Raw genomic sequence first — 27,743 nt, forward strand, 5'->3', positions numbered from 1 at the left:
TACGTTGAATTTGATTATTCCTAGTTATGCAAGAGCTCATGTTATTTAGTATTTTTTGAAAATGCGTTTAAAGTTTTTCTTTAAATAATATATGAGCTTTAGTAATCGATATAACGTAAAAAACAATCCTAACCTTCTTCACTATATATATATATATGTACTTAGTGCTTCGATACGGCTAGAGAAAGATGACATTAAAAACATTTTGGCCCTGTTGAGCGCAAGTGAATTATCATAAAAATAGTTGTTATCAAAAATGAGTATATTAAAACAATTTTCAACACTAAATAATATTTCACATTATCTTATGCTGGTAAAGCGTAAGATAAAAAGATAAAATACACAATACTGAACAGATAAATTTACGCGTATTACAAACAATATATATCTAATACTTATCTCGTATTTTTGGTAAATATTAATAGGAGAGTTTTTTATCTATATAAATTTGGTTAGCTGTTTTCATTTGTTAATACTAGAATATTCTAACCAATTTATTTCCTGCCAATGAAAGAGTGTAAGCAATAATATACAGTTACCTTAATTTTAATACCAGATATCAAAATGTGGAAAGACGGCCACTTAGAAATACGAACTATAAAAAAGTAGTTAAAATTAGCACGATAGTGAGAATGGAAAAGTAATCAGGAGATGTCTACTAAAGAACACACGTAAACGAAATCAAAAAATGAGTCTTAGTATGATCAGGTAATTTGCAATCTATTGCACAAAAGACACTTATGAGCAAAAAAATATGCAAAAAATAATTCTCGCTGCAACAAAAGTAAAAGAGGTGTACAGTCTTGCAGTTCATTTTATAACAAACCACACAAGACATTATAATGAAGTGTCAGCTTCTACATCAAAGAGAAATCAACTGTCAAACATAGATGCTCCAGTTTGTTTCTTTCTTCTGAGTTGAAGATAAATTAAAGAATTCAAAATAAATTTAAACGTATGGCACTAGGAAGAAAGAAAATTGTAATTTCATATTGTGTTTCTAAATCGTGACCATTACGTTATTTTTTGGAAGTTATCAAAACTGAAAATTCATTCTCCAGTAATTCAGAGCACTAAACATGAAACAAATCATACCATCAAACTTCCGAAGAGAACGAAGGAAAATACCTTGAATCATGAAGATTTGTCTTACGACAATAGGAACAGTGGAAACGGGAATAACTTTCGTGGTAGAACTGTTCGAGTTAATCAGGTGGATGAAATCAAAAGTAATGATAAGAACTATAAGAAAAAAGGTACATTTAAAAACTAAAACCGTGAGAATAAAAGTAAAGGAAACCGTAAGAACGGTCATGTTACAGGTAATCATAGCGATCAGGGTCGAAGCACAAGTAATGACGATTATGAAGGTAATTACGATCAAGTAATGCCGAATCATAATGAAAAAGTTAGTTTTGTAAACAATGATCACAATGAAGTGATGAACAGACAGCAGTCAGTGCCCTCTTATTGACAATATCCACCACAATTTCCATATTTTAACCCTAAAGTCATGTTTCCGTAAAATAAAGGACATAATTTAAACTGAGTACGCTCTCCAACGCGAGTGCGGTTGGTAGAGTCACAGAGGAAATAACAAGACAGAGGAGGAACTGAATAGGCTGAATCTCTACACGTTTTAGCGAGAGAGATTTCTCTCCGCAGTCATCGGGCAGCAGATGGCTCTGGCTGTCTCTTTTACAACGAAGCACTATTCCAGGAATTTTGGTTTCGGCGCTCGTTCGCAGACCTTGCTGCTTCTTTTCTTATTGGTGGAATCCCTAGCAGACTCTCAGATCGAGTGCTGAAGCAAATGAGAGGTGCGTGCGTTGAGACGGTCTTCCGCCAAGACGAAAACTTGAGTTTTGTCAAGGGTGGTTGTCCCCATCACCTCTTTTTTTTCCTTTCTTCACCTCGCTAGAAAAGAAACTATTGGAAATGGATGTTGCGGTCTGGTTAACCACTAAATGAAAGGGATGCTTTTAAATGTCTGATGTCTGAGTTATCCCAAATATCTTTCGTAAAAATGAAAAAAAAAAGAAAAGAAAAGAAAAAAAGCCATATTTTGTGTCGAAGAATTCGGTACAAATGCAGTTTTAGCACAATAAAAACATTGTTTAATGCTGAATCAGTGGGCTATTTACGAGAGCAAGAGATAATTGCCCTCCTCCTAAGGCCTTTTTTTTCTTCTTTCATTAGTTCAGTTGATGGATGATGGTTTGCGATATACAGAACCACCAGTGGCGGCTTTAGTGGGTAGGCCTGTAGGCACGGGCCTCCCAAAAAATTTGAAAAATATAAACGCTAAAAGATAGAATAAAGAGTATTTTGCACTGTTTATATTAATGGTAGATAATTATTTAACAAATAGCATCAACCAATATTGCAAAACATAGGCGGAGCTATGGGGGCATTGCCCCCTTCCCCCAACTTTTTTACAAAAAATAAAAGTGCCACTTATAAAATCCTTCAATTCTCATTTGCATTTACCGTGCCCCCCAGTAGACAAAAGGTCTGCCCTCTCAGGAGACAATTCCTAACTCCGCCCATGCTGTAAAAGTAATTTCATAATGTCATTAATCAACTACATGTATATATGTATCCATAAGCGAGGGAGCGGGCCTACGCAAAATTAAAATCCTAAAGCCGCCCCTGAGAACTACATTAACCCACACAACTAATACTGCTTTAATCCTCTGTAGATGTAATAGAAGACGCCGCTTAATCGGCGAGAGTGTCTTTAGACGTGCTTAATGGAAAATTTTTATTCCGTTCTCCGAGAGTGAGTCTGGAGGTACAGTCTTTAGAATCTTGGAGCCGCAGTGCCACAGTAGTAGAGCGCTTACCTCTGGTGCAGGGACTCTGTGGTTCAATTCCAGCTTCCACCAAGTGGGCTTTGGGATGCTTTGCCCACTCATCTAATGTGATTGGGTTTTTCGAGGTTCTCCCGTTTAATCCACTTTCTTCATTTCAGTATTATTATTTATCTCATTATTTCCCTTAGCCTTGGTGCATTCGTGGAACGTATACTGTAAGATCTATATTGCAAGGTGATAAGTAACGAACATGATCGGTGCTCAAGTACTTCCTGTCTCCATCGCAAGAGAAGATCCTGCATACTATTATAATTGTAATTGAAATGTTTTTTAATGTTGTAACTTGAGGTAAAACACATAAGAAACGACAGATTAGTTACACTCATTCTCCTCATGCTATACCCTGATAGAGATTATTCTATATGTTCATTCAATGTTCATGTAACGTTTACATATGTACTTACATGTACATTTTTCAGTTACATATTTCGGAATTTCTTACTTCGTTCTCATTTTTGTAAAAAGAAGAAAGAAAGAAGAAAAATTGCTATGAGAATTGTGGTAACTCTCGTACCATGAAAAAATACAACAAATCATACATATTATTTGTTGCAGTTTCAAGTACCGTAAGACGGGGGTTACTTTGCACAAAATATGAAAAGAGTTTCAAAGACCTCTTTCGGCAAAACCATGAACAGTGACGAGGAAGTTTCTAACTGCCACCGTAAGATAGAACATCTAACTGTATTTTGGCTATAATTTTGGGAGTTAACATCAGTTTTAATTATCGGGAGGGTTCGTTGTTGTAGAGGTATGGAAACCAGTCACTGTAAAAGCCGCCAAAATTTGAAAGATATGACGTACAAGAATTTTCGTAAAAGTTAAGTCAGTTTCGTAGAAAACTACTGTGTACAATGGGACTTTGATGCAATAGTTGAAATTGAAATGTGAAAAGTTTTAAAGCAATAAAAAAAAAAAAAAAAAAAAACCTGGGAGAAGGCAGTTTCAGCCTCTACTCGGGGTTACTTTGCACTTGTCCAAAATACCGCTTAGATAGGAAATTATTACTACTGGAACCTACTGCATTCTAAATTTAGGTAAATTTCCTATTTAAAAGATGCCGGAATGGATTTCTTGTTTGAAAATAAATTTTGAGCAGTGATGGATCCAGGAAAGTAGTTTGAGAGGGGCTTCATTCACAAAAGCTTCTTTCTTTTAAATGTAATTAAACTTCTATAATTATATTTTTAAAAAAAGAAATCATGCAATTTGAGTCGGATTCAGCCTGAAAGTCCCAAAACTCGTAAATCTTCCACTAGTTACGGTTGGGATGATATGGACATAAGGAATAACCAATACAAACTAGTTCATGGGGATTTTTTTTTTCCTGAGTTGGTATTTTTGTGGGACATATGCTAAACTATTAGAATGGGGTTCCTGTGTCAATACCAGCAAATACATAATTTTCTTTACAAATATCTATAATTCAAACTAAGTACTGATACCGGTACCATCATTCTAATATCAATATTTGTAAACTGCATGCAGTTTTGTATAAAAAGTAAAGTGTATAAATGCTGAAGGAAAACATTGCACACAAACGTTATGATTTGTATGTTGAACATAGTTTTTTGTATGTTATGCAAAGCAGTGATGCCCCCCCCTTATTCCATGACGCACCCCCCCCCCAATTGTCTATCCGTAGGTGTTCTTCCATGAAAAAAAATTCTTTTCGATTAATTTTTACACCCCCTCAAACATATTTATATACATTTTACCCCCCCCAAAACATTTCAATGACGAAGTTTGCGTCATAGCCCCCCTTGTGGGCACCCCTGATGCAAAGTAACCCTACCTATGGACTTACTTTGCACCAAAGATTATATTTCAATAATTATGGTCACACAATGTTTACTAATGAATTTGCACTAATGTTTTCCTTATATATCTAGCTACTATATGTTTAAAATTCAGTGTTTTAAATCATTACATTTGTAAGTTACATGTGATTTTCTTTAAAATTGCTTAAATCTTGTGCAAAATAACCCGTCTTACGATAATATATTACACCACTTTCATTTGTTTTAATGTGAAACTTGTATTCCATTTCTCGATACGAGTATTGTTCAGAGGTCTATTTCTCGAAACTACTAGTCTTGCAATATGGTTTTTACAAAATTTCTCAGACAATTTTGAGGAAAATCCCCCCCCCCCAACAACCATTACTGATCCGCTTATTTTCTGAATATCTTTCATTTTCTTTAATAAAGTTCATGCCTTTTCGCGACCTACCATTCAATATTTCTTTAACTTTAGCTTCATCTGTTTATTTATTTATTTTTCTGGCTTAAGATTATGAATGGACTTCTTGCTTCGTAACTGAGATACTCTGAGCCTACTACCTCACTAACAGTTTTACCAGGCAAATAGCGTGATAGTACCTTCAAATATGTATATATATATATATATATATATATATATATATATATATATATATATATATATATACTGGCTGATTTCCTTTGATTGGTAATTATATCAATGTAAATTGGACTCTCAGTCTATACCTGAAAGTTTGCCTCAAGCAAATACATTTTCATGCTCCGTTACTATTCATGAGACCTCTGAGGGTTTCCAAATTCATTTTTGTTTCGGTTTGTATTGATCCATACCAGGCTTTCATCAACTACAAACGTTGGTTCTTTCCTTTCAGCAAAGAAGTTTATTATTATTATTATTATTATTTAGTTAAGAGGAACACTACTGAAAATAATACAGTACTAATATGTTCTCATTAAGTAAAATTGTTACTCAACTGGAAAAAAAAAATGGGAAATACACTACAAACTTCTTACATGACAAAATATTACATGAGTGGAAAGTAAGGTGTACAGTAGTTCCCGTTAATATAATATTGATTTAGAATTATATATATATATATATATATATATATATATATATATATATATATATATATATATATATATATATATATTAATGTCAAAAATGTGTTTCGTAATCTCCAGGATAAAATGCTTCGTTTCTCTTGGGTTTTCACGAAAGACCACCGATATTTGGGACAACTTCCCAGACAACAGACCTTCACAAGCTCCCCTTCCATTTAGTGGTCATCAGTTAACTAGACCGCAACATCTATTTCTTGGTTTCCTTTCTAATGAGTTGAAGAAAGAAAAAAGAGAGTGATGTGAACTGCTACGCAAGACGAACTTCGGAGAGCATTCACAACGCACGCACCCCTCATTTGCTTCAACACTCGATCTGAGAGTCTGCTAGGGATTCCACCAATAAGAAAAGAAGCAGCAAGCTCTGCGAACGAGCGCCGAAACCAAAATTCCTGGAATAGTGCTTCGTTGTAAAAGAGACAGCCAGAGCCATCTGCTGCCCGATGACTGCGGACAGAAATCTCTCTCGCTAAGGAAGGAATGGCGTCTGCAATTTCCCACCCTCACTTGCGACTAGTGATGGGCAGTGGGAATATTCCCGATGGGAAGGAATTTTAAAAAATGGGAATATTCCCGGGCGTTTTCCTGGCCTATAAATTGCCGGGAAGGAATTTATTTCCATTTGTTAACTTTATCTTCCAAATCATAAGAACCATATGAAAATTACCTTATTTTAATATATTGTGATTTACTTCTAGATTTTAAAGATTTTGGAGGTTAAAAACTTAAAAATTCTTTGACTGTAATTTATATAACTAATAATATGATTTTTTAAGTTCCATTTCCATTTGCACTAAAAAGTAAGGTAATTGTAATAATAATACTAATATTGGAGAGCCAAAACTAGGATGATTTACGGAAGAAATGAGTTGAATGTGGTGTTCAAGTAGTCAAGAAAGTATCGAACACTTTTTTTTTTTTTTTTTTTTGTGCAGTACAGGATTTGTACAAATTGTAAAGGTGAGTGGAAGTGAATTATGTGAGAAAAGAAAGTGAATTGTTGGTAACGAAGATAGAAAACAACGTGCCATTTGGGGCTCTAACCCGCCTTCACTCGCTGACGCTCGCTCTGCAGTGCTGTCTGATATTAATGTTGGTAACGTAATTTAACGTATGAAACCATAAAACAACCGCATCGGAATAGAATATCGCATAAAAGTAGGTGCGAAAGCTGGTCCCCAATGCTAAACAATAGCCAAAATTAGCAAATTACTAATTTACAAATGATGAAAAGGAACCATTTTTTAAAGTAGAATTATGTAGAAATAGAGATGAAGTACTATTAATAAACCCTGAACCATCGTTAGTAATATACGTTGGTCTGTCACCTCTCTCTGACTCGAATTTCGCAAGAAGTACTCGGACTTCTCTGACATGTAAATTAATGCATGAAATTTCGAGAGATAGGTAGGAAGAAAGGTTGTGTATGGCAATCCTACTTGCTAAATTATAAAGATAAATCAGTATCTTGCAAATTTTGTGAACATAAATGCGTATGCGGAAATGTTGATAAACTGTGAGACATGTATCTTAAGCAGTTACCCAATCTAATTTGTTTATAACATTTAAAAATTTAATGTGTTTAAATCATCAGTAGTAGAGTCAAGTATAGAAGATCCACTTACTTATAAATTTAGACTGTTTAGCGTTTTAAAATATGGTCACTTACTATACCATTTTTTCCACATATTTACTTTCATAGAGCATACTGTAAGTAAATATACATTTATGCGTATTATCTAAACATAATAAAGTATTAATAAAGCGACATAGTACCGTTCAGAATATACATTTTAAAGAATCCCCTGGAGACAAGTATAATAATATACTGTAATAAAAAACGAATTCGAAATCTTAATATAGTAATAGAATGCAATTTTCCTTGTGATTGTACATAAATTCCCGGAAAAATTCCCATTTTGGGAATATTCCCGAACAATATCTTCCGGGGAATTTAACAATCACTACTTGCGACCTGCCCCACATGCTTTGTTGGTAGACTTCTCCAGGAAGAAAAAGAAATAGGTTGAATGTGAAACAATATTGTGTATTAAAATAGGGAATATTGCTTTTGACGTATGTGTGTTAGTTCTTTCTGATTTAAATACAAAATGCTTGTTCGGGAGAAATTTCCTTATTCAGTCTAAGGCTAAAATAGATTTTGGTAGTAATTCCGTCATTGCTGAAAAGAAAGGAGTATTGACTAAAAAAGAAAAGCAGCAAAAGGTACATTGTGTTTCTGAAGCTGATAGAAGTAATGTAAATGTCGTTAGTGATTATGATGATGAATAGGAACGTTTATTTGAGATTGGAAAACTAAATTTAGAATGTCCCATAGTAAATAATTTGATTCGTGAAAACGTACAGTGGCTCACAAAATTGATCGTACACCCTACTAATTTCTAAAAATGAACGCGTAAATTAATTAGTTGTCGTAAAGTCTACATGATTGCAGGTTTTGAGGTGGAACTGATGTTTATGAGACCCATTTGTATGAGTATTGCACGTTCTTGTCCTCCGTGTCTATAGTTATAGGTGGATTCTCCAGATCCATGTACAAAATACAGTCACAAAATTGATGGTACAGTTTACATTTACCTCGTGCTGAAGGGGAAGGGGTGCAAACAAACAAAGCTGAAGGAGTGAGTCACTGTATAAGTAGTTTATCCACGTCCTTCTACACATTTGAGGTGAGTGCAACACGATGAAAGTGCAGTACAATGGCACCAAAAAGTGAAACTACACATTCTAAACGTAAATTAATTATTAAACTAGCCATGGAGGGCAAATCTTTAAGAACTATAGCAAAAGTAAGGGGAAGAACACATTCAACCATCCAGGCAGTTGTCAACAGATTCAAGTACGAGGACAGGATAAGAAATAAAGTTGTTTGAGGAAGAAAATCTATACTGAGTGAAAGAGACGAACGAAGAATCATTTTAAAAATAGAAAGAATCCTCGTAAAGGTGTACCCAAACTGACAACAGAAGTGGTACCGTCTATTGGGAGACCCCTTTTCATAGAAACAGTGAGAAGAACTTTAAGAAAAGCTGGATTCAATGGCCGAGTTGCTAGGAAGAAGCCCTATATTAACAAGACGAATCAACGCAAAAGGCTTCAATTTGCTCTGGAACATAAGTAATGCTCCAAAGACTTTTGGAATAGCTTAATATTTAGTGATGAGAGCAAATTTAACCTATATGGATCCGATGGACACAAAATTACTTGACGAAACCTAATACAGAATTTAAGAAGGAACACACTAGACCAACAGTAAAACATGTAGGAGGATCAGTCATGGTTTGGTGCTGCATGGCAGCTTATGCCGTAGGAAATCTACACTTTATTGAGGGAACAATGGATAAATTTTCATATCTCAACATATTGAAGACGAACTTGAAGTCTAGTGTAGGAAACTTAGGACTTGGACAGTTCTACAAATTTCAGCAGGACAACGACCCTAAGCATACCGCTCATATTGTGCGCTCATGGCTATTGTACAACACACCAAAGACTCTTGTAACCCCTCCTCAATCACCAGATCTCAATCACATAGAAAATCTATAGTGGGAATTACAGAAGAATGTGCAGCAGCGCCAACCGAATAACCTGACAGAAGTGATGACGTTCCTGAAAGAAGAGTGGCTCAAGATTACACCTAGTATTACAAAGAAGTTGGTACAATCAATGCCAAACAGTCTAACCGAGGTAATAAGCAGAAACGGGCTCGCAGCTCGCTACTGAACGTTCCAAATTTGTAAATGGACAAGGTGTACGAATAATTTTGTGACGCTTCAGTTTGTGTATGAAAGTGTTTTGTTTCTACGTTCAAGGTCTGATTTTGTGTAAAGGGATGAAATAAATATATTTTGTTTATAAGATCCCTTCACATAATATATTTCAGTTTCTTGTAATATAAACTATGTAAAAGAGGTTATTTCTATTCATTTGTCTCAAAGCGCCAAGTGTACGATCAATTTTGTAAGCCACTGTAGTTTAGAAAAAGAGTGGACAAATCATGTCGTTGAAACTGACAATGTTTACACTAAAGTTCGAAATTCTTCTAGTAATGAAAAAGAAATAAAAATGTTGAATTTGAAAATTGCCAGTCAGGGTATTTTTTTTATAATTATTAACAACAAATTTCGGAAATTGGTAAAGAAATTAAACAATCGCATTGTAATATGCTAAATAGAGTTGCAGTTTGTAGTGCTAATGTTAATCAGCCAGAGGGTGAATTTGTTTCTTTTTCGGAAATTCAGGAAAAAGTTAATGAAGCTAAATTATTTGAAGTAGAGAAAGAAAGTTTGTTCAAATTATTGTTGGAACAGAAGAAAAGTTTTCATTATACTCCTGGTCGTTGAATAAGTGTGAGTACACAATTGAGGTAGCCACGGATGAACCTTTGGTAAAAAGACAATATACATTACCTTATAAATTTAAAGAACATATTCATTATGAAATAGATGAGTGGTTATAATGCACACTTCAGTGTGTAATTAAATATTTAGAATCTTTCTAATTTGTGCATCTAGGAATTCCTTGCGCGATTTTGGCATACAAAGGTAGTTGTTACGTTTCAAAAACTTTCAACCAAAAAATGGAAGAGTATGGTGTTACAATTTTCTATGTGACTCGTTACCACCCTTTTTCGAACGCAGTCGAAAGAATCCATCGGGAATCGGAACAGTTTATTTAGGTTGTTTGTAAAGACGATCATGTATCATGGAAAAAATTCATACCGCAAGTGGTTGTGTTGTTAAACTACTCAATTTCAAGCAATCTTAGTCCCGCTAGTTTCCATTTAAATATCAGGGCAGAAAAAACAATTTTGAACAGTTCAGCATTTTTTTTAAAATGAAACAAGTAGTAATAAGAGCCAAAATTGGGATAATAAATTGATGATAACAGATTTTAAAAGCAAGGAGGTAATACGAAATCGAAACGAAAAGTATAATTCAAACAGGAGAGTAAGTGCAAAGTAAAAGTAGAGCAGTAGCAGAAATTCTGAAAATTGCATACAGTAATTTTTCTAGAAATTTCAAATTCCTGATTTTTCAGGATATCCCGCTCATTCGCCACCATGTATTGCAAGTAATGCAAATCTCCTCAGAAAGAGTGACCAAAATCTTGCTCTGTCTTTTTATTTTTTACTCTGATTCCTCTTTTTCTCGTTTCTTCTTGTTTCATCCTCAATTTTTGTCATTTCTGCTCTCGAAGGGGGGATCCGGATCCCCCCTTAGCTACGTGCCTGCACAACATCATATTCAATGTCAAGGTAGCATATGGCGGAAGTACAGTACTCAATATTTATTTAGAGTTTACTGGAAAATTTGTATTAAACAAATTTGTAATTACTTGGATGTAAATGTGACATCTATATATATGTAATACCTATTGTACCGACTTGATAAGAAGTCCTATATTATATTCTGTATAGCCAAAAGGATGCAGATAATTACAAATACAAATACGATTGGTAAGATGAATGAGTGTATATGAAAGATAACTCTTAGATTCTATTTTCCACCGGTGATATATTTCTGTACAATGTACGGAAGCTATATTGTATGTATACAAGTGGGAACGCTACTAGTATGAAACCATCACAGGTACCATTGAAAGTCGTATCACGGCGAAAACTACGTGTTTTCACTACCCTCGCTTACACCAATACCCACCGTCATAGACGCACATGCTCCCTTCGGACGTACTCCTGGCTGCAGACTCGTCCCCCCAGTTTCGCCCTGCCCGTTGTGTTGTATGCATAACATTCGTGCTTTTTAATAGACATCTACAACAACTTGGTTTGTTTGAAAAGGGTTAAGTTGGTAGAGTATTTATTTTTTAAAACAAAATGTTTATACAAACATATTCTATGCATTAAGCGGAGAGCCAGGTTTGAGCCCAAATTTTAAATTCCCGGCCTTTATATAAAGAAATAGCATTCAGTAACTGGAAATGCGGTAACGCTATATAGATCATCTAGTGCTGTGTTGTCGCGTTAAGCAAAATTGCTGCGCGGAGCCTACATTCATAAGTCTGTATCTTAAAAATAATAATGGATATACGTATCTCAATTAACATCGAAATAAAATGAAGTAAAACATCCAAAAATATATTTATCTACTTACTTAATTCGCTTTCGTCACTTGTTGACTCATCGCTGCTGTTGTCTACCTGGACGCTTATTATCAGTGGCTCCATTTGTTCATGAAGATAGTGAGCTCCATCAGTATACAGTTTTTCCAGCTTGCGAACGTGTTCCATTGCATTGTTCCAAATAGCAGAAGGTACACTCTGCAGAGAATCGGTGCATAATTGCAAGACACCAGCTACTCTGAAAGTTTTGTTTTCTGTCGCAGTTTTATTTTTGACGAATGCCCAAACAAGTTCAATTGCGTTAAATTCACAATCCTCAACGGGCAACCACAAGAGTTTGATTTCCTTGTAAGGTATAGTACGTAATATACTATCCAGAAGTAGTTCTCCCCGTTTAAAGTACGGTATAGCATATTGAAGTAAACCAGCCTTTGTAAGGTCATCAAATGATGAAGCATTTGGTGGAACGCAAATATTATTTTGAAGCCATTCAATGATATCGGCCTTCGTCCACCTCATGGATGGGTTTCTCCTTTCTGAAATTATCATGGTGTGATATGGAGCTTGACCAATGACAATGGCTGATTTTGTCGGAAGGTGTTAAAATTTTTCTAAACCAATCCTCATAGTGTTTGGCATTCATTTCTGAATGATAATCTGATCCCCCTTTCTTTCCAGTAACGCATAGCTTTGCATCAGAAACCCATCTTCGTTTCCAGTGTGACACATAATCACTTTTTCCCAGCTCCGTATGGTGTTCGAATTCCACCTTTCCATCCATTAAATTGTTGCACTGATCCCCTATGATAATCAAAAGCTTTAGTTGGTTGAAATACACGGCATTATCTGCTCTTCCCACACATATTTTTTTCGAATGGTTTGCCTCACTCCATGACTCGTCCGTGTAATATATTATCCATCCATTATTACGCAAAAACATAACTTCTCGCAAGAAGGAATCCCTCTGCTCTGTTACCCTGTAACTCTCCAATAAAACTTTGCTCTTGCCACACATACTTTTTTCGAATGGTTTGCCTCACTCCATGACTCGTCCGTGTAATATATTATCCATCCATTATTACGCAAAAACATAATTTCTCGCAAGAAGGAATCCCTCTGCCCTGTTACCCTGTAACTCTCCAATAAAACTTTTTTTTAATTATTTTCTGTGTTTAAACCCGATTTTCTTCATATGCCGCCAAATAGATGTCACGCTCATACCCGGAAATTCATTTACATCGGTTTTCAATTTTTCCACAACGCGCCTTACCGTAAGGAATTCTCGAACCGCATAGAAGTCATGCACTTCTTGCCTAATTACCCCTTGCATAAACTCATCCAATATAACTTTTTCTAGCTTACCGAACTTTTCCTTGGAGAAGAAATCTCCCCACTTTCGCGGTGTTCTGTAACGCGTTTCATAATTCGCTCACTAACACCAAGACATTCGGCCGTACGCTTCACTGGTTGAGATACACAATTGCTTACACCCTGCCCTTTCTCTGCATCAAAATAAGCTCGAGCTTTAATAATCATTGCCTTCTGGAACTTTGGAAATAATGCATGATAATGACATGTAATAATACAAAACGAACCACTAACACCAATAGATGAATCAAACGATAAACACTTTTTCAGTAACACACCTCTCTTGCACTGCCCAGCTACCACGATTAAAACACTCAGAGTCCGAATGTTGTATATATATTCAACTGGGTTTGCATCAGGTTGAGTCTGATCTTTGTATATATATACAGGGGCGGATCCAGGATATGATCAAGGGAGGGGCTAAACCATATTTTGCCGTTTTATCCAGTGTAAAGCAGGATTGAAGCCCATTTTATCCAGTGTATACCTAAGCGTCAAGGGCGGGGCTATAGCCCCTCCCTTGGATCCGCCACTGTATATATACATACATATATATGCGAAATTTAAAAAGTAAAGATAAAAAGAAATGTAGTCTTAGCAATCACGTGCTCACCCAAGTTCTACAATTAAATATTCTGCCAAATATAACAGAAAAACAAGGGTTGTTAGTTTTGTTTCGACGACGTGTACGTGACGAGGGCTGTTATTGCGTCTTATTATCTATTGTAACTCGTGTCGCACTGATTACGTTTCCAACACTCTCCCTTGGTTCGTAGGCGTCAAAGACTTACATACATCATATACGTTTATTGCAGTGAGACGGGCGAACGAGCGTTTATATTTTTCCTGAGTATCTCTCGTGTTTTTTATTGAAAAAAAATACCGAAATTACTTCTACGAATGGCGGTATTACAGAAAGAAGAGGTAAAATTTTGAGCAATAATCAAATTGCAGAACTACTCCGATTAAGATGGTTATGAGATATTCTGAGCTCAGTGGCTTATCCGGGCATGAACAAGAGAGTAACTCTGTTTCAAGTGAACCTCAGGTTGCGCCGGAAAGAAACGCGTCGTTCCTATTCGAAGGTACACTCTGATGTAGCTTGGAGCAATAAAATTCAAGTCAGTGCAAAATCTCTGTTAAATGGTGTCCCGGGAATTGATCAAAATGCTTAGCTATCTACAGAGTATTCCTCATATAAAGTGTTTCAGCTGTTTTTACCGATAAAGTTTTATAGTTGCAAAGGAATCAATACCCAACATATAAGAAAATGAAAAATTTCTAAAAAAAAATCTTTGTTGTCTAAGTGAAAGCTTATTACTTCAATTGAAAACAAGAAATTTTTTACATTAATTATTCACATGTAGCTTGTACTGAAGCCAGCTTTACCGATTTTTACAAATTAATTACGCAATAGCTATTAATATATCTTTCAAATGGAGGAAGAAGCTGCTTTTTCTCCTTCTTGACATATCAGTTGTCAATGCTCACACACTGTACAGGAAGAAAGCAGGAAATCATCACACCTCGAAGTTTTTATGCGAATGTAGCAGAACTGCTTCACTGAGCAGGCATTGAAGTAGTAGTTTTCGCAGTTTTCACTTGGTAGAAGGGTGGTAGCAAGGGGCCATTATCCGTACGGAGTCCCCTTAATATCCTTAAATCCTAATAGAACAGGACGAAGGAGATGTAAAATGTGTAGCATCCGCTAGATGACAGGAAGTTTTAAAAAATACTAGCGTTTATTGTTTGATATATGAAGATGGACTTCGAGTATAAAAGTGCTTCGAAATGTACAACACCAAAAAGAAGTACTGGGAGTTCTAGAACTGGAAAGAGATTTTCTAAGAAGTGTAGTCTCAATATTACATGTCAACTAAAATTGTACCATATTATAAACTTTGTGAGTGTGTTTCTGTGTAAGTGTATTTTCTACTGTAAGCAGTAAGTGAAAAAAACTGACGAAAACTAAGAAATTTCGAAGACGATCATATGCAATCCAAATGAGATAAGTGGTTCGTTCTTCTAATGTTAAACAATTAATATGTTTACTGTTAATCCTGTTAGTTTCTAAGAAATTGGCTAAAACTCTATGGAGATATGAAACTTAAAAATACCAATAAAAAGTGCCGAACAGTGTGCGTGAAATATTTATATACTCGTTGGGCTGAGGGTGTATACGCGCCAAGAAAATCATAATGTCATAACGTTCATTGTTTATCTTTTAAAATTAATCGAAACAGTTTGGTTAAAAAAGGTACTTTAAGATCTTTCCAAAGTTTTTTTTTTTTTCAGATTGATAATACACCGCAGCAATTCAGAGATAATCCATTCTTACTTTTTACTGAATACCAAGGAATTACAAAGTGTTGAGTAATGAAATTTTCAGAATTTACAGGTACTACATGCACCTACCTATATATCGTCAACAGAAAATTATTTCATGTGATCTCGTTTCCAATATATAATCCTATAGACATTAATCTACCAAAAAAGTACGATAAAATACGCACTTTTTCATTAATTTCTATTTTTCTCTCACTACACAGTACAAAAGAAAATTGTCTTCAGTAATCAAAAGTCAACATTCCAACAATTCTAACGAGATACGACACTGCAATATAAGTTTTGAGTTAACGTCAGGGCAGCACCACGAATCAGGGGCCTATCTTTATGAAATGGATAGTAGTACTATTATTATTTCTGTCAGGATTGGAATTAGCTACGTTCGTACCTAGAGTCTCACGCATCAAAAGTCAACCCTACCACTGAATCATCGAAAACTCTAAGGGTTATATACGCCGAGGCCCGTATGGAGGGTGGTCTGGGGATCCTGCCCTCCTAAAGTTTTACTAGCCCCTCTAAATTGTTAACGATAGGCTTGCAAATGAACTATAATATGGTGATAAACTATAATATGGTTGGATCGGGCCCTCCCTACATTTTTGGGCTGGCTACCGGCCTGTGTACGCCTCAATATTTCCAAAAGTAAGAAAAGAGAAAGTATGGAAAGCGCACAAAGAAATACCATCTCTGTTGTACTAACAATCTAACTTCCATCATTCTACAAGTATTATCAAAGGATTATTCTTTTCAAACCGTATTCAGATTCCGTGATTTCGTGATTTATCTTTATAAATTTTGTGACCTCAAAGGTTACCTGGCTTGCCAAAATCCTGATTTAATTCTGGATCTCATAAAATAAGACTCATACTTATTTCATTCAATTTGTGATGATGCCTCCTAGACAAAATTTGAGATCACGTACTTCTATTCTACTCTATATCACTTAAAGGCGGGTGTGTAATTCTTTAAAGTCGAGACCATAGGGTCCATTAGACTACGTCAATAAAATATATTCAAATCATATTTGCTTGAATGCGGTAGTGCAAAAAGATCCTATATTAGTAGAATTGCTTGAATAATTTTTTTTTTTTTTACTGTAAGTTATAATAATAAAAAGGATACAAAAGGGAAGAGAAACGTCAAATCAGAAATAGGTGAAAGTCAGAGAGAGAGCTCAGACAGAGAACGAGGGCAAGATACCAAGGCGTTCGGGGAAAGAAAGGGGAAAGTGAGAAGTGTGTTAGTAAAAAAGAAAGTGGTGGAAAACTAAGAAAGGTGTGTGTGCATAAGTACATGTTGAAAAACATAATGTAAGCTTATTGTATATAAAGGCATTCCCACTTATCCCTCTTCACCCACAATAGCAACACACGAAGCGATCACTATTGCGGACACTGCCAAACTCTCAGATCACGTACTTGAGTGTAGTGTTGTAAATAGAAAAAAAAGATCGTATTTTTTCAAAAATGTACGTTTTTCTTAGGAAAAACACATTGCATTTCGTTTTTTTTCTATTTTTTTTTTCAAATAGTCATTTTTATTGCATCTTACGTCTATTTAAGTATGAAATGTTTTTATGTACATGTAATCACCGTATAATGCAACATAAATTACACGCTAGATACTGATACGCTACAAATATTTTACAATTTATATGAATAGCATACCTATTAACAATTCGGGTTTCAGCAGTTTTCATCAACATCAACTAAGAAATAAAAGTAGAAATGAAATTTTGCTTTTTTGTGAAAACAGGCTTTTAACAAGTACGAAATAATGTCACGGACAGTATAAAATTCAAATAACTTGTCTAACGTTAAAAACTAATACTAATTTGCCTACTAGTATTTTTCTAAATATCGTATATAAATAATTTGTCGACTAGATATACCGGTATATGATATGCACAGCCGGCTCTATCATATGTGCAACACGTGCGTTTCCATGGAGCGAGTAGTTTAGAGGGTCCGGCAAAATCTGTCATAAGTATATTATTTAAAATAAATATTTCTTGTTGGAAAGACTTCATGATGATGTAGTTACATTTACTAAGCTGACCTATTTCATAAATTATGTTTAGGTCGCATTAGTTTAAAGTTATATAGACAGTGCTAAACCAAAGTTCAAATTAATCCGAGCACAAATTGCTTGATTGTTGTCAGATGCAAGAATTCTCGAATAGTAAATGAGATTCAATATCTGTTCCGTTTATTTAGTTATCACAGTTTTGATTTGAAACCTAGTCTTGTTTTTGTCACAAACAGGCTTCTTATCATTGAAGGTATAAACAAGATTTCTTTAAAAAAAATGTTAACAGATGTAGAACAAAAATCAAGGAAATTAAAAAAAAAAGCTAGTTGTACTGCAATTGCAAATTGATACATAAAGATTGAAGCTCAATATTGAATTCTATAAAAAGGATCACCATCTTTCCTCTGCGGGTGTGTTTGCTTTATCTTTAACTAACATAATAGGTTAATTTTTAAAGAAAAAAACACGCAACGAGATTGTACTTTTAGTAAGTATTTAATCTGCAACTGTACTCACCCTCCCGTTCGTTATTCGTGCTGGAGTAGCATACTTAAAATCATAACTTTTAAGATATGTTCTTTCTGGAGAAAGGGGAAGGCGGCAAATTATGCCATTGCACGGGGCTACAAATTGCCTAAGGCCAGCCCTGGTGATATGTATATACATGACATGAATATAGGATGGCACAATTTGAAGTAATGCAGGGTGTTTCAAAATTAATATAAGGGTTTAGAAACTTTGTACAATCTATTACAATTATAAATATTATATCAAATGAAAGAGCAACTCAAACAGTTTTGTACGCACGCGTGCACATGCATTGTTTCTTTTGTCTGCTGTTATAGAGAGTAAGTAGCGAGACTAGAGAGCAGAAAGCATTTTGTGTTCTAATAAAGACAGAATCTCTAATTACAGTGCTACCGTCTGTGTGAAGTGTATTAAGGAAACGCAAATACGTCCTATTGTTTGCAGTTGCTACAGTTCTAAAGCTTACAGACTACGGTTTACGTGCCAATTTCGCAAGTGAAAAATTGTTGTATAACAATAAAAATTTTCTGGATCGTGTTGCACTCTAATGTGAACACTCATAATATTAACATATGGCGGTCAGCAAATTCTCAGGAGATGGTACAGTTGAAACGAGACTCCCCTAAGTTGAATGTGTTTTGTGCCATATAACAGAAACTTTATGGCCCTTTCTCGCCTATCGATTCGATGTGTGCACTGTGACGAATGAATTTCACATCGAACATGAATTTCACATCACTTGTAGCAAAGACAGTTTGAGGTGCTCTTTTACTTTACGGATTGCTTATATCTGTACGTAAAATGCAATAAGTACTACCAAGACTTAAAACCTCGACATTCATTTTCAAACACACTGTATTTCTTACCATCAGTATTGGAACTAAGATGTAAATAGGAGAGAAAATTTTTCTTATAAAGTGATTGTTTACAACAACGATATTATTATTATTAGAGACTACTACTACAACAACACGAGTTACTAGTCAAAAAATGTAATGAAATGTCCAATAACCCTTTCCGACCCAGGTGGCCAAAGTAGCACACACAGGTGTGTCACTTTTTTAATCCGCTCCTTCATAGACACTAATTAAGATATCAGGATATTATTTTTGCCAGATATGATTGGACCATAGTTTATCATATTAATTTCTTTTTCTGGGTGTCGAATTTCGTTCTCAAATTTTACCCGTCAAAAATTCGAGAATTTTCGAATTCTTTTTTTTTCTGTAGTTTCCTTCATGGCAGAGAGATACCTCCTTAATATTTGCCAGGTAGATGCATCGAATGGATACCTAATTGCTGACATCAATTAGATGGGCCTGCGAGTAGTGTTGCCAATTAGGGAAGTTAAAATTTCTCTAAATTTGGGCAAAAAATTCAAAATTTTTGTTTATAAATCCGTACCTATACGTCCACGTCCGAGTACAAGTCAACTTCCGCCAGTCCAACATTTGTCCTTACTGAACAAACGCGGGTACAAATCGTTACAATGAGTATTTAGGTTCTAACCCTTGATTTTTCTAGTTTTCTCTACTTTTCTGTTTACCGTAATATATTTTTGGTAATTAGAAGCTTTCTTCCTTAAATATCATCATAATATTTGTAGGATATATTAGTGGTGTACTAATGTTTAACATAAGATAGTTTGCGACTGTCTGGTAACAATATTGCTAGCTACAAAAAATATTAATTCCAAATTTTAGGGCGAAAGTTTGGGAAAATTACCTGTTTTGTCTTTTCTTTCCCTCTTCTTGGCTTCATCGGAACAAACAGACCAGTATCTAAATGCCTCGTCCTTAGCCTACGCAGCGCACCATAAAAAGTTTCACTAGAATAATTAGGGGAAGTACAGTTGAGGCTTATAATAAACCATGTTCTGTAAATGGTGAATTCCTGAGGTAGAATAAGTTTTTTTTAATGTCATGCTTACTTTGTGAGATATCGCGATGATACTTGTAGGATATTCTAAGGACACCAAGGTTTGCTTTCAGATAGTTTTTGTCTGTCTGATGGCAGTATTTTCGGCCAAAATAATTTATTCCCGCTTTTACATGAAAAATTCGGAAAATTTTCCTTTTCCCCTCTATTATTTCCCTCTTGCTGGCTACATGGAAACAAATATACCGCTACCTAAAAGCTTCCTCTTTGGCCTACAGATCACACCATAGAAAGTTTCAATAGGATAAGTAGAGAAGCTGTAGCCCCGCCATATCTGTAGATTTCTGCTTCTGAGGCGTAAAAAGTGTCAAAATTTCATTTGTATGATGAAAGAGAATATTTCTTTTCATCTTCGAATGGATGCCAGCGACTTCAGGATTTCACTGTTTCTTCTCAACACACGACAAAATTTTTTAGGTGACTCTAACGCATATGGCAGCACCGGTGCTAGATACCAAAAATTTTGAAATTCGGTTAGGGATTTTTTTTTTTTTTTTTTTTTTGTAAATTTTCACCCTACATTTCCCTCAATTTCGCATCCGTTGGCAATACTTCAATTCATCTTACACCAAAAAGTAGCCACATCAATTTTCTAAAAAACAAGGCCTTAACAATGTCAATCGAATAATAGTAGTTTTTGAGCAATAATACACTAACTGAAAATGTAGGAAAACAACAAAAATGACCTGGGTCCGAAAGTAATAATCACACAATTTTGCTCGTATAGGTACAAAGAAACAAACGATATGTACGTTGCGAGGGTTTCGACTCAAGTTTTGTTAGTTATTTCAATAATCTGCAACATAAATCAATAAATAATAATTGCCAGAAAAAAAAACAGACATTTGAACAAAACATGAAAAAGAACGATGTTTTTTTATGAAAAAAAAACTTCACAGAAAAAATATTTTTTTTACAACACTACTTGAGTACAATAAACCACGAAATCAAAACTGCCCAGGAAATAAAAATATTCCCTTTTAATTTACTCAGGGATTTATTCAATTCTCATGAAAACAATGGTTAGATCTAGGATGTGGCAACTCTGGAACATAGATATGTAAAGTAATGGCAGTTTGAAACTCGAGAATTTCAGCTTGTTTCCATTATTTGCAATAATTATTACTGAACAAAACATTTCAAGATAAATTCATAGTGAAACAAAATAAAAATTCTAGAGGCAAGAATATCCGGGAATACATCATCAAGGTAAAAAAAAAAAAAAAAAAAAAAAAAAACTTCAATGCAACTTAGTAGAATCTCATTTTACGTCAAATTTTCGTCTCCGTGGAAAGTATAAAAGCAAATGTTACCCAATATTCGGGTTGGAAAATAAAATGTATATATATATATATATATATATATATATATATATATATTCTAGTAAATACTTTAATTTATTTATTATTGTACATTAGAAAACACTAGTTCGTATGTGATAAAAAATCAAAATATCTCCAAAGTGAGGTATTAATCTGTATAAAAAGTTAATAAAGTTAATTAAAAGAAGAATGTTTAGGATTCTAGTAGTAAACTGAAAGTAGTTTTGAGAACTAATTTGTTCCGGGACAACTTGGGTAACATATATTTAATTTTAATCAAATTTCGTAAGTTTTTTTTTGGGGGGGGAGGGGATTAATAATAAACTTATATCCTCTAGAGTCCTGTCACTAAAAGGTCCACTTTCTTTTAGTAAATATTGCTTGAAATATCGTGATTGTTGAGGCCATTTAATGAACAAGATTAGTAATAAACATAGGTGGGAGGTACACAAACGTTACAAAGCAGTTTCTATTACGATCCAAGCCGCAGAGTAGAAGCATAAAAATAAAAACCAGAGGTAGACATATGTGCACCTACAGACTGAAGAGGATATCGATAATTGGAACGCTCAAAACAATTTCAACACGGAAATATGAAATGCAATTTCGTAACGGAAAAGAACAATAATGTAAAGTTCGTAAGAACTATTTCAATCAATATGGTGTGCGTTCTTAAAATGTTTCTCAAATGCTTTGGGTTGAAATGGATGAAAAGTGTGAACATTAAATTCTTGCAATTTTTAAAATATATTCCACTGTCAGTTATTTTATATAGTTTTTCACCCGTTTTTTATTTTTTTATTTTTGTCACTTAAAAATTATTTCAGTGATAAAAATGTAAAGATTTGATTTCACACTCAAAATATATATTTACCGAAATTTTTCTCACCTATCGTAATGATTTTACAATATGATGTGGTTCTATAATTGACAATAATGTGTTTCTTGTTGTTTTTTCATTCTACTCGATCAAGGGCCATCTTTGCTTTTTATAATGTCACTAGAATAGCAAGTAATCCTCATTACCTATTAAACAGTGTTATATTTGATGATATGTGATTTCTGAAAGCTTTCCTGACAAAGATAGACATTTGCGGTAAAAGTATAAGTTTATTTTACTACTTATTTTGGATAAAAGTTAAGATGATTGTATTTTTCTCTGTGTTTTTCAGACTTTAATCGACAACAACCATTTCTTGTTTTGCTACAAATCCGTCACATGAAAATGAGTTACTACTTGAAAATCAGGATCTGTTGGTTTCCATATAAAGTACTAATACAATATTCTTCCTCTATATTAACAAATAATATTTATCACCGTGTTAGTCATAATGGATGATCAATATAAAGTAAACTACGATGAATATTATACCAAATCAAAAATTACCTTGAAAACTGAAGATCAGGATCTTTCTGCTGACGATCCACTTAAAGTTAAAGATGAAGTCTGGATAGAAATCACGTTCCCGAAGTTGAAAGAATCTGCTGAGGAGAACCGAACCATATGTGAAACCACAAACTGCACTGCCTCTCCAAACTCATCATGTGATTTGAAACCAAATATTGAAATTGAAAATTATTCTACACATTTGTCTGAGAGCGATTCTGAATTCATAGAAGGATGTAGCGTAAATAGTAAATCATCCGAATCATTTTCGACAAAGGAAATGGAAGAAACAGAGAAAGTTATCATTAACCCTGAAACTGAAAGGTAATATTTGGATTTTGGTTAATCTGGATGGTACGCTTGTTTAAAATGAGTAATCACTTCGTTCTTTATATATATATATATATATATATATATATATATATATATATATATTATTATTATTATTATTATTATTATTACGATATATATTTATGTGTGTGTGTACACACTACCTTTTACACTAAAATCTGAGGGAGTTGGCAAGAGTCAATTGGCGACCCTAATTTAGTTACTACGTAAGTATGCAGAACACTAGTTATGTGGTTTCTAGAAGGATCCTGAAAAAGAAACATACTTACTTTACCAAATATGGGTATTAGATTCCCATGATGCCATTATCGAGGTTGCTCCCAGACGGTTCCTCTAGGCAAATCTTCCTTAAGCAAGTCTTATATTGTTGAGAATGCACACTGAGTAGGTGTCGGAAGAGTAAGATTGAAGGGAAGTGAGACTCTTACGAGAGGGTTCGATTCCGACACGTTTTTCGTTCACGGTGGTGTTTCACACTCTAATTCACTACTTGCTTAAGCAACTCCCTATATCATGTCCCTTGGATAAGATAGTAAGAAGTCAGCTATCTAAACTGCCTCGAGAAAACCTGTCATCAGCGCCAAGTTCACAGGATACTTATAAAGAAAACGGGGACGTTAGATATAATACACTAACGGGATCGAGTAGCATAATATGTCTATCGACTGATCCTCCAAACAGCTGTTAGTGGTCATTAACTCTTGGAACAGTAACCCATAAAAAATATGAAATAATCCTTTTAAGCTAGTAAATTTATTACAAGATAGTTAAAATGATTTATACAAAAAAAAATTACAAAAATAAGAATTAAGAAAAAATAGCAGCATTTCGTTAAGATTTACAAGAGTCGTCTTCAATAACATATTTTAACCATTTATGTAGATTATTTTTATAATATTAAACACCAAATTGAATACCCTTTATTTCATTGGCTATCTCACGACTGTAGTCTAACTACGTCAAAAAAAGGAAAGTATATAAAACAAATAATTTACTAAGCTAGAGTTAATGATCTGAATGACGGAAAGTTGTTAAAGTCCAAAGTTTCAGCCTCCCAACCTTCATATCTGCACTTTCTTTGCCTTGAATAGAAAATATTAAAGTTTCATTTCTTACATACTTGAAGTAACTTCTACACGAAGTGTTGACTGACACTCCGCGCGACGACGTTGAACCAAGACCCGCACAAGACAAACTCCACACAAGACTAGCCCCACAATCAGCGTGAATTTCCTTTTTCTAATTTTTATATGCGCCGTCTGACGTAAGATCACCCACTCAGGAACTGAGTCGGCAGAAGCCGTTCTTATTTTATGGTTTTGAGATAAAACTGCCCCATTTTATCAGACACCGTCATTCCCTTCTTTTGGAAAAATAACGCAACCCAAGACATCTGGATGTGCAGGGACACTGACGAATTTAGAATAATTCTGAGCGTCATACTTCAGGAGAACTCAATTCCGTAATTTTCTTAATTGCATACCATAGAGATCTCAGAAACGCTCTGACTTTTGTTCGTCACATACTTCACGGAATTGTTTTTTGATAATTTAATACGTGTTTATCATCGGCTACTTATTTACGTCAATCCTTTCATCGTGGCTTGCTCTGTTACTTTTTCCAAAGGTGTGGGAGAATTAAAAAGACAATAAAAAATATCAATCACGTTGGCATGGTGCCTACAAGAACCAAATTTCAATAACGATCCTCTACCGATTTTCTCCAAGAGTAGGGTCACTTCATGTCAGTAGTGACCGAAATAAATGAGTGGCGGCTTGATTATGGTTCCTAGGCCAGCCTAATGTTACACCGTAACTATATATATATATATATATATATATATATATATATATATATATATATGTGTGTGTGTGTGTGTGTGTGTGTGTGTGTGTGTATGTATAGGATAAATATGCAATCAGATGTTGTATTTCAGGTTTAGCAGTTTCAGATATTCCAACATTTGGGCATTCGATCGGACATCGTTACCATCAAACTCTAAACGTAGCTGCTGTTTTTTCTTGATTTTTGTAGCTGATTTCATTTTTAAGTCTGTTGTTACGTGTGTTCGTACTTCTTTCTTCGATCAGATCGTATTAATGGCATTCTTGCCTTCTTATGACATGTAGCTTGATCCAGCAATTTTGGGAGCTTGAAACGTGTCCAAGTTTTCCAAAGAAAATGTTAGATAAAAGTTTATCTGTAACAAGTTTAGAATTCGCAAACTTCTGTTAGCTGTAGGTTTTTGATCATAGCATGGCTTCGTTGAAATTTCAATAGCATTTACTGTTTCTTTGCATGAAGCAAATGTCTGTAAATCTCACACCAATATATATCAGCAACATTTGCCACAGGGGCGGATCCAAAGGGGGGCGATCGGGGCGATCTCCCCCCCACAAGAGGAAACTTTCTTATTTTATATATAAATAAACCCATCCATAACAAGTTTGGAGCTCTTAAAAGTAGCAGTATTACCGCCGACCGCCCCCCCAGAAGTCCGTCCTGGATCCGCCCCTGATTTGCCATATATTCACCGATCCTCATTTCATATTTACAAAGAAAGAGAAAAAACAGGACATCGTTTTATAAAAGATAGTGTGGAGTCTTCTTTCACTTATGACCACGAAATAAGATTGTTCTTTTGACATCCTACTAATATGTGTTCTTGTCAAAATAACAATTTGATTAAATTGCAGCAAATGGGCTGCTGTATAGAATTATGTTTTCCTTTTTTTTCACCTCATAAAGACGAAAACGAAGTACTAGATGAGAAATCTGCGTTACACTTTAGAGAATCATGTTAGAGAATTCATAATATAATTTATTAGTAAAAAATAATAGTAAAAGATAGCTTTCCTCGTTGGTCTACTAGCTAATGTTTGTCTTCGGCATACATCGTGTTGGATTCGATTTCTGGTAGTTCACAAAAGTTAAATTTTACACTTTTTTTTAGTTATTGAAAAATCGAACATATAAACATTAAGACTAGAACAAATTAAAGAATGTACAAGATTTAACCGAAGTCCTATACAATGCTTATGTTTGTGTTTGTGTCAGCAAATATCAAGGCAAAATCGGAAATAATGGCAAGGCAAGGCGTAATATATATGGAGATGTGGTTTCTCGTTAAAGATTCAGTTTCCATCAGTAGGTTCCATCGCATTCATTAGCTCTCTTTTGAACCCGAAGGTTGTAAGAATTAACTACTCCCAGTTTCAACGTTTATCCCATTGGACAAGGACGGTAATAGCAACAAATGTTTTTTTTGTGGAATCGATCAACAACTCACTACAATAACTCCAAGTGTTATAAGTTAACTACTACTTCTAATTTCAATATCAGAATCGGTAAGAAGAAGCAAAGAATGAATTTTTCGTATTAATTGAACATCTCAAGAGTAATTTTCTTCTCAGTTCTGAAAACGCATACTCAGCGCCTGACCGTATTTAGAGATGTGTTTGCTGGTCGTCTGTAATATGTCAGGCGGGGTGAAATGAAAACGTAAATTGAAACGAGCGTATGTTGTTTAGGTAAAATGGTATGCTTCCCAGGTTGAAAGGGTAATATGTTTGGCTGTAGTTAAATATTAGAACATACTAGAAAATTGTTAAACATCTCAAAGTCTTACTAACAGAAGTCGTCTAACGGTGAAGAGGATATTCACCAAGAACTTTGAGCAAATGCGAACGAGGTGACTATGAATTTCAGTCCATACTAGGAACGTTCTATTGTAAGTTTTGATCCGACACGATTTCGATATCCAGCAAAGTCATAAATCCCTTACGACTGCTGACAACGCTTTGGTGTAAGATCTTGTTGCAGATAGCATAGAAAGTGGATCGCCAATAAGTGAAAAAACGTGTGGTTCGATGAGTTCTATGTCACTTCATTTTCAACAATCTCTGATTATGTATAATATAGGACCAAACAATCTCTGTATTGTTTTCTCCCTACCATGAAATATGGTTTAGCTCTGTGGTGCTGCGTCCCACAAAATTGTTGTATTCCTTATAATACAACGAGTAATATTTTAAGTGCTCACGCAGAGCACACTGACTTATGAAATGAAATCCTTAAGTTTTACGTCCCACGGTTATGCCGATTAGGCTAAAGGAGACGGTGATTATGAGAGATGAGTGAAATGGTGGAATGAAGAAAGTGGGAGGAAACGGGAGAACCCCGAGAAAACCCACGAGCACGGTGTTTGTCCACCACAAAGTTCACTTGGCGGGGGCTGGGATCGAACCCGGGACCCCAAGCACTAGAGGTGAACGCTCTACCACTGAGCCACCGCGCCCCCCTCACACTGACTTACCGAACATGATATTTCTCCAATTCGTACTGCTGTGTCTACCTAGACGAGGTCTTTTTTTTTGTTTCGGGCCACGGTTGCTGAGTGGTAGAGCGTTCCGTTCTGGTGCTTGGGGTCCCATTTTCAATCCCAGCCCCGCCAAGTGCACTTCGTGGTGTACAAACACCGTGTGCGTGGGTTTTCTCTGGGTTCTCCCGTTTCCTCCCACTTCATTCCACCATTTCATTCATCACTCATCATCACCGTCTCCTTTAGCCTAACCGGCATAACCGTCGGACG

At 35.0% G+C, this 27,743-nt stretch overlaps 1 protein-coding gene across 2 annotated transcripts in view; it reads left to right on the top strand.

The window, feature by feature from the left end:
* Window positions 1–561: 561 nt before the first annotated feature.
* LOC145693645 (uncharacterized) overlaps window positions 562–27,743 on the top strand; it is a 52,675-nt gene continuing 25,493 nt past the window's right edge. Inside the window, exons 1-2 of one of the 2 annotated variants that reach the window (XM_081769839.1) lie at window positions 562–1,322; window positions 22,587–23,125. In XM_081769839.1, the coding sequence (XP_081625965.1) occupies window positions 22,746–23,125 (380 nt within the window). In that variant the 5' untranslated portion in view covers window positions 562–1,322; window positions 22,587–22,745. The remainder of the gene's footprint in view (window positions 1,323–22,586; window positions 23,126–27,743) is intronic. The other variant, XM_081769840.1, reaches the window with a different exon arrangement.

The sequence above is a fragment of the Thermobia domestica genome, chromosome 8 (genome assembly GCF_964235325.1).
Source record: "Thermobia domestica chromosome 8, izTheDome1.hap1.1, whole genome shotgun sequence".
In the NCBI taxonomy this organism is placed as follows: Eukaryota; Metazoa; Arthropoda; class Insecta; order Zygentoma; family Lepismatidae; genus Thermobia; species Thermobia domestica.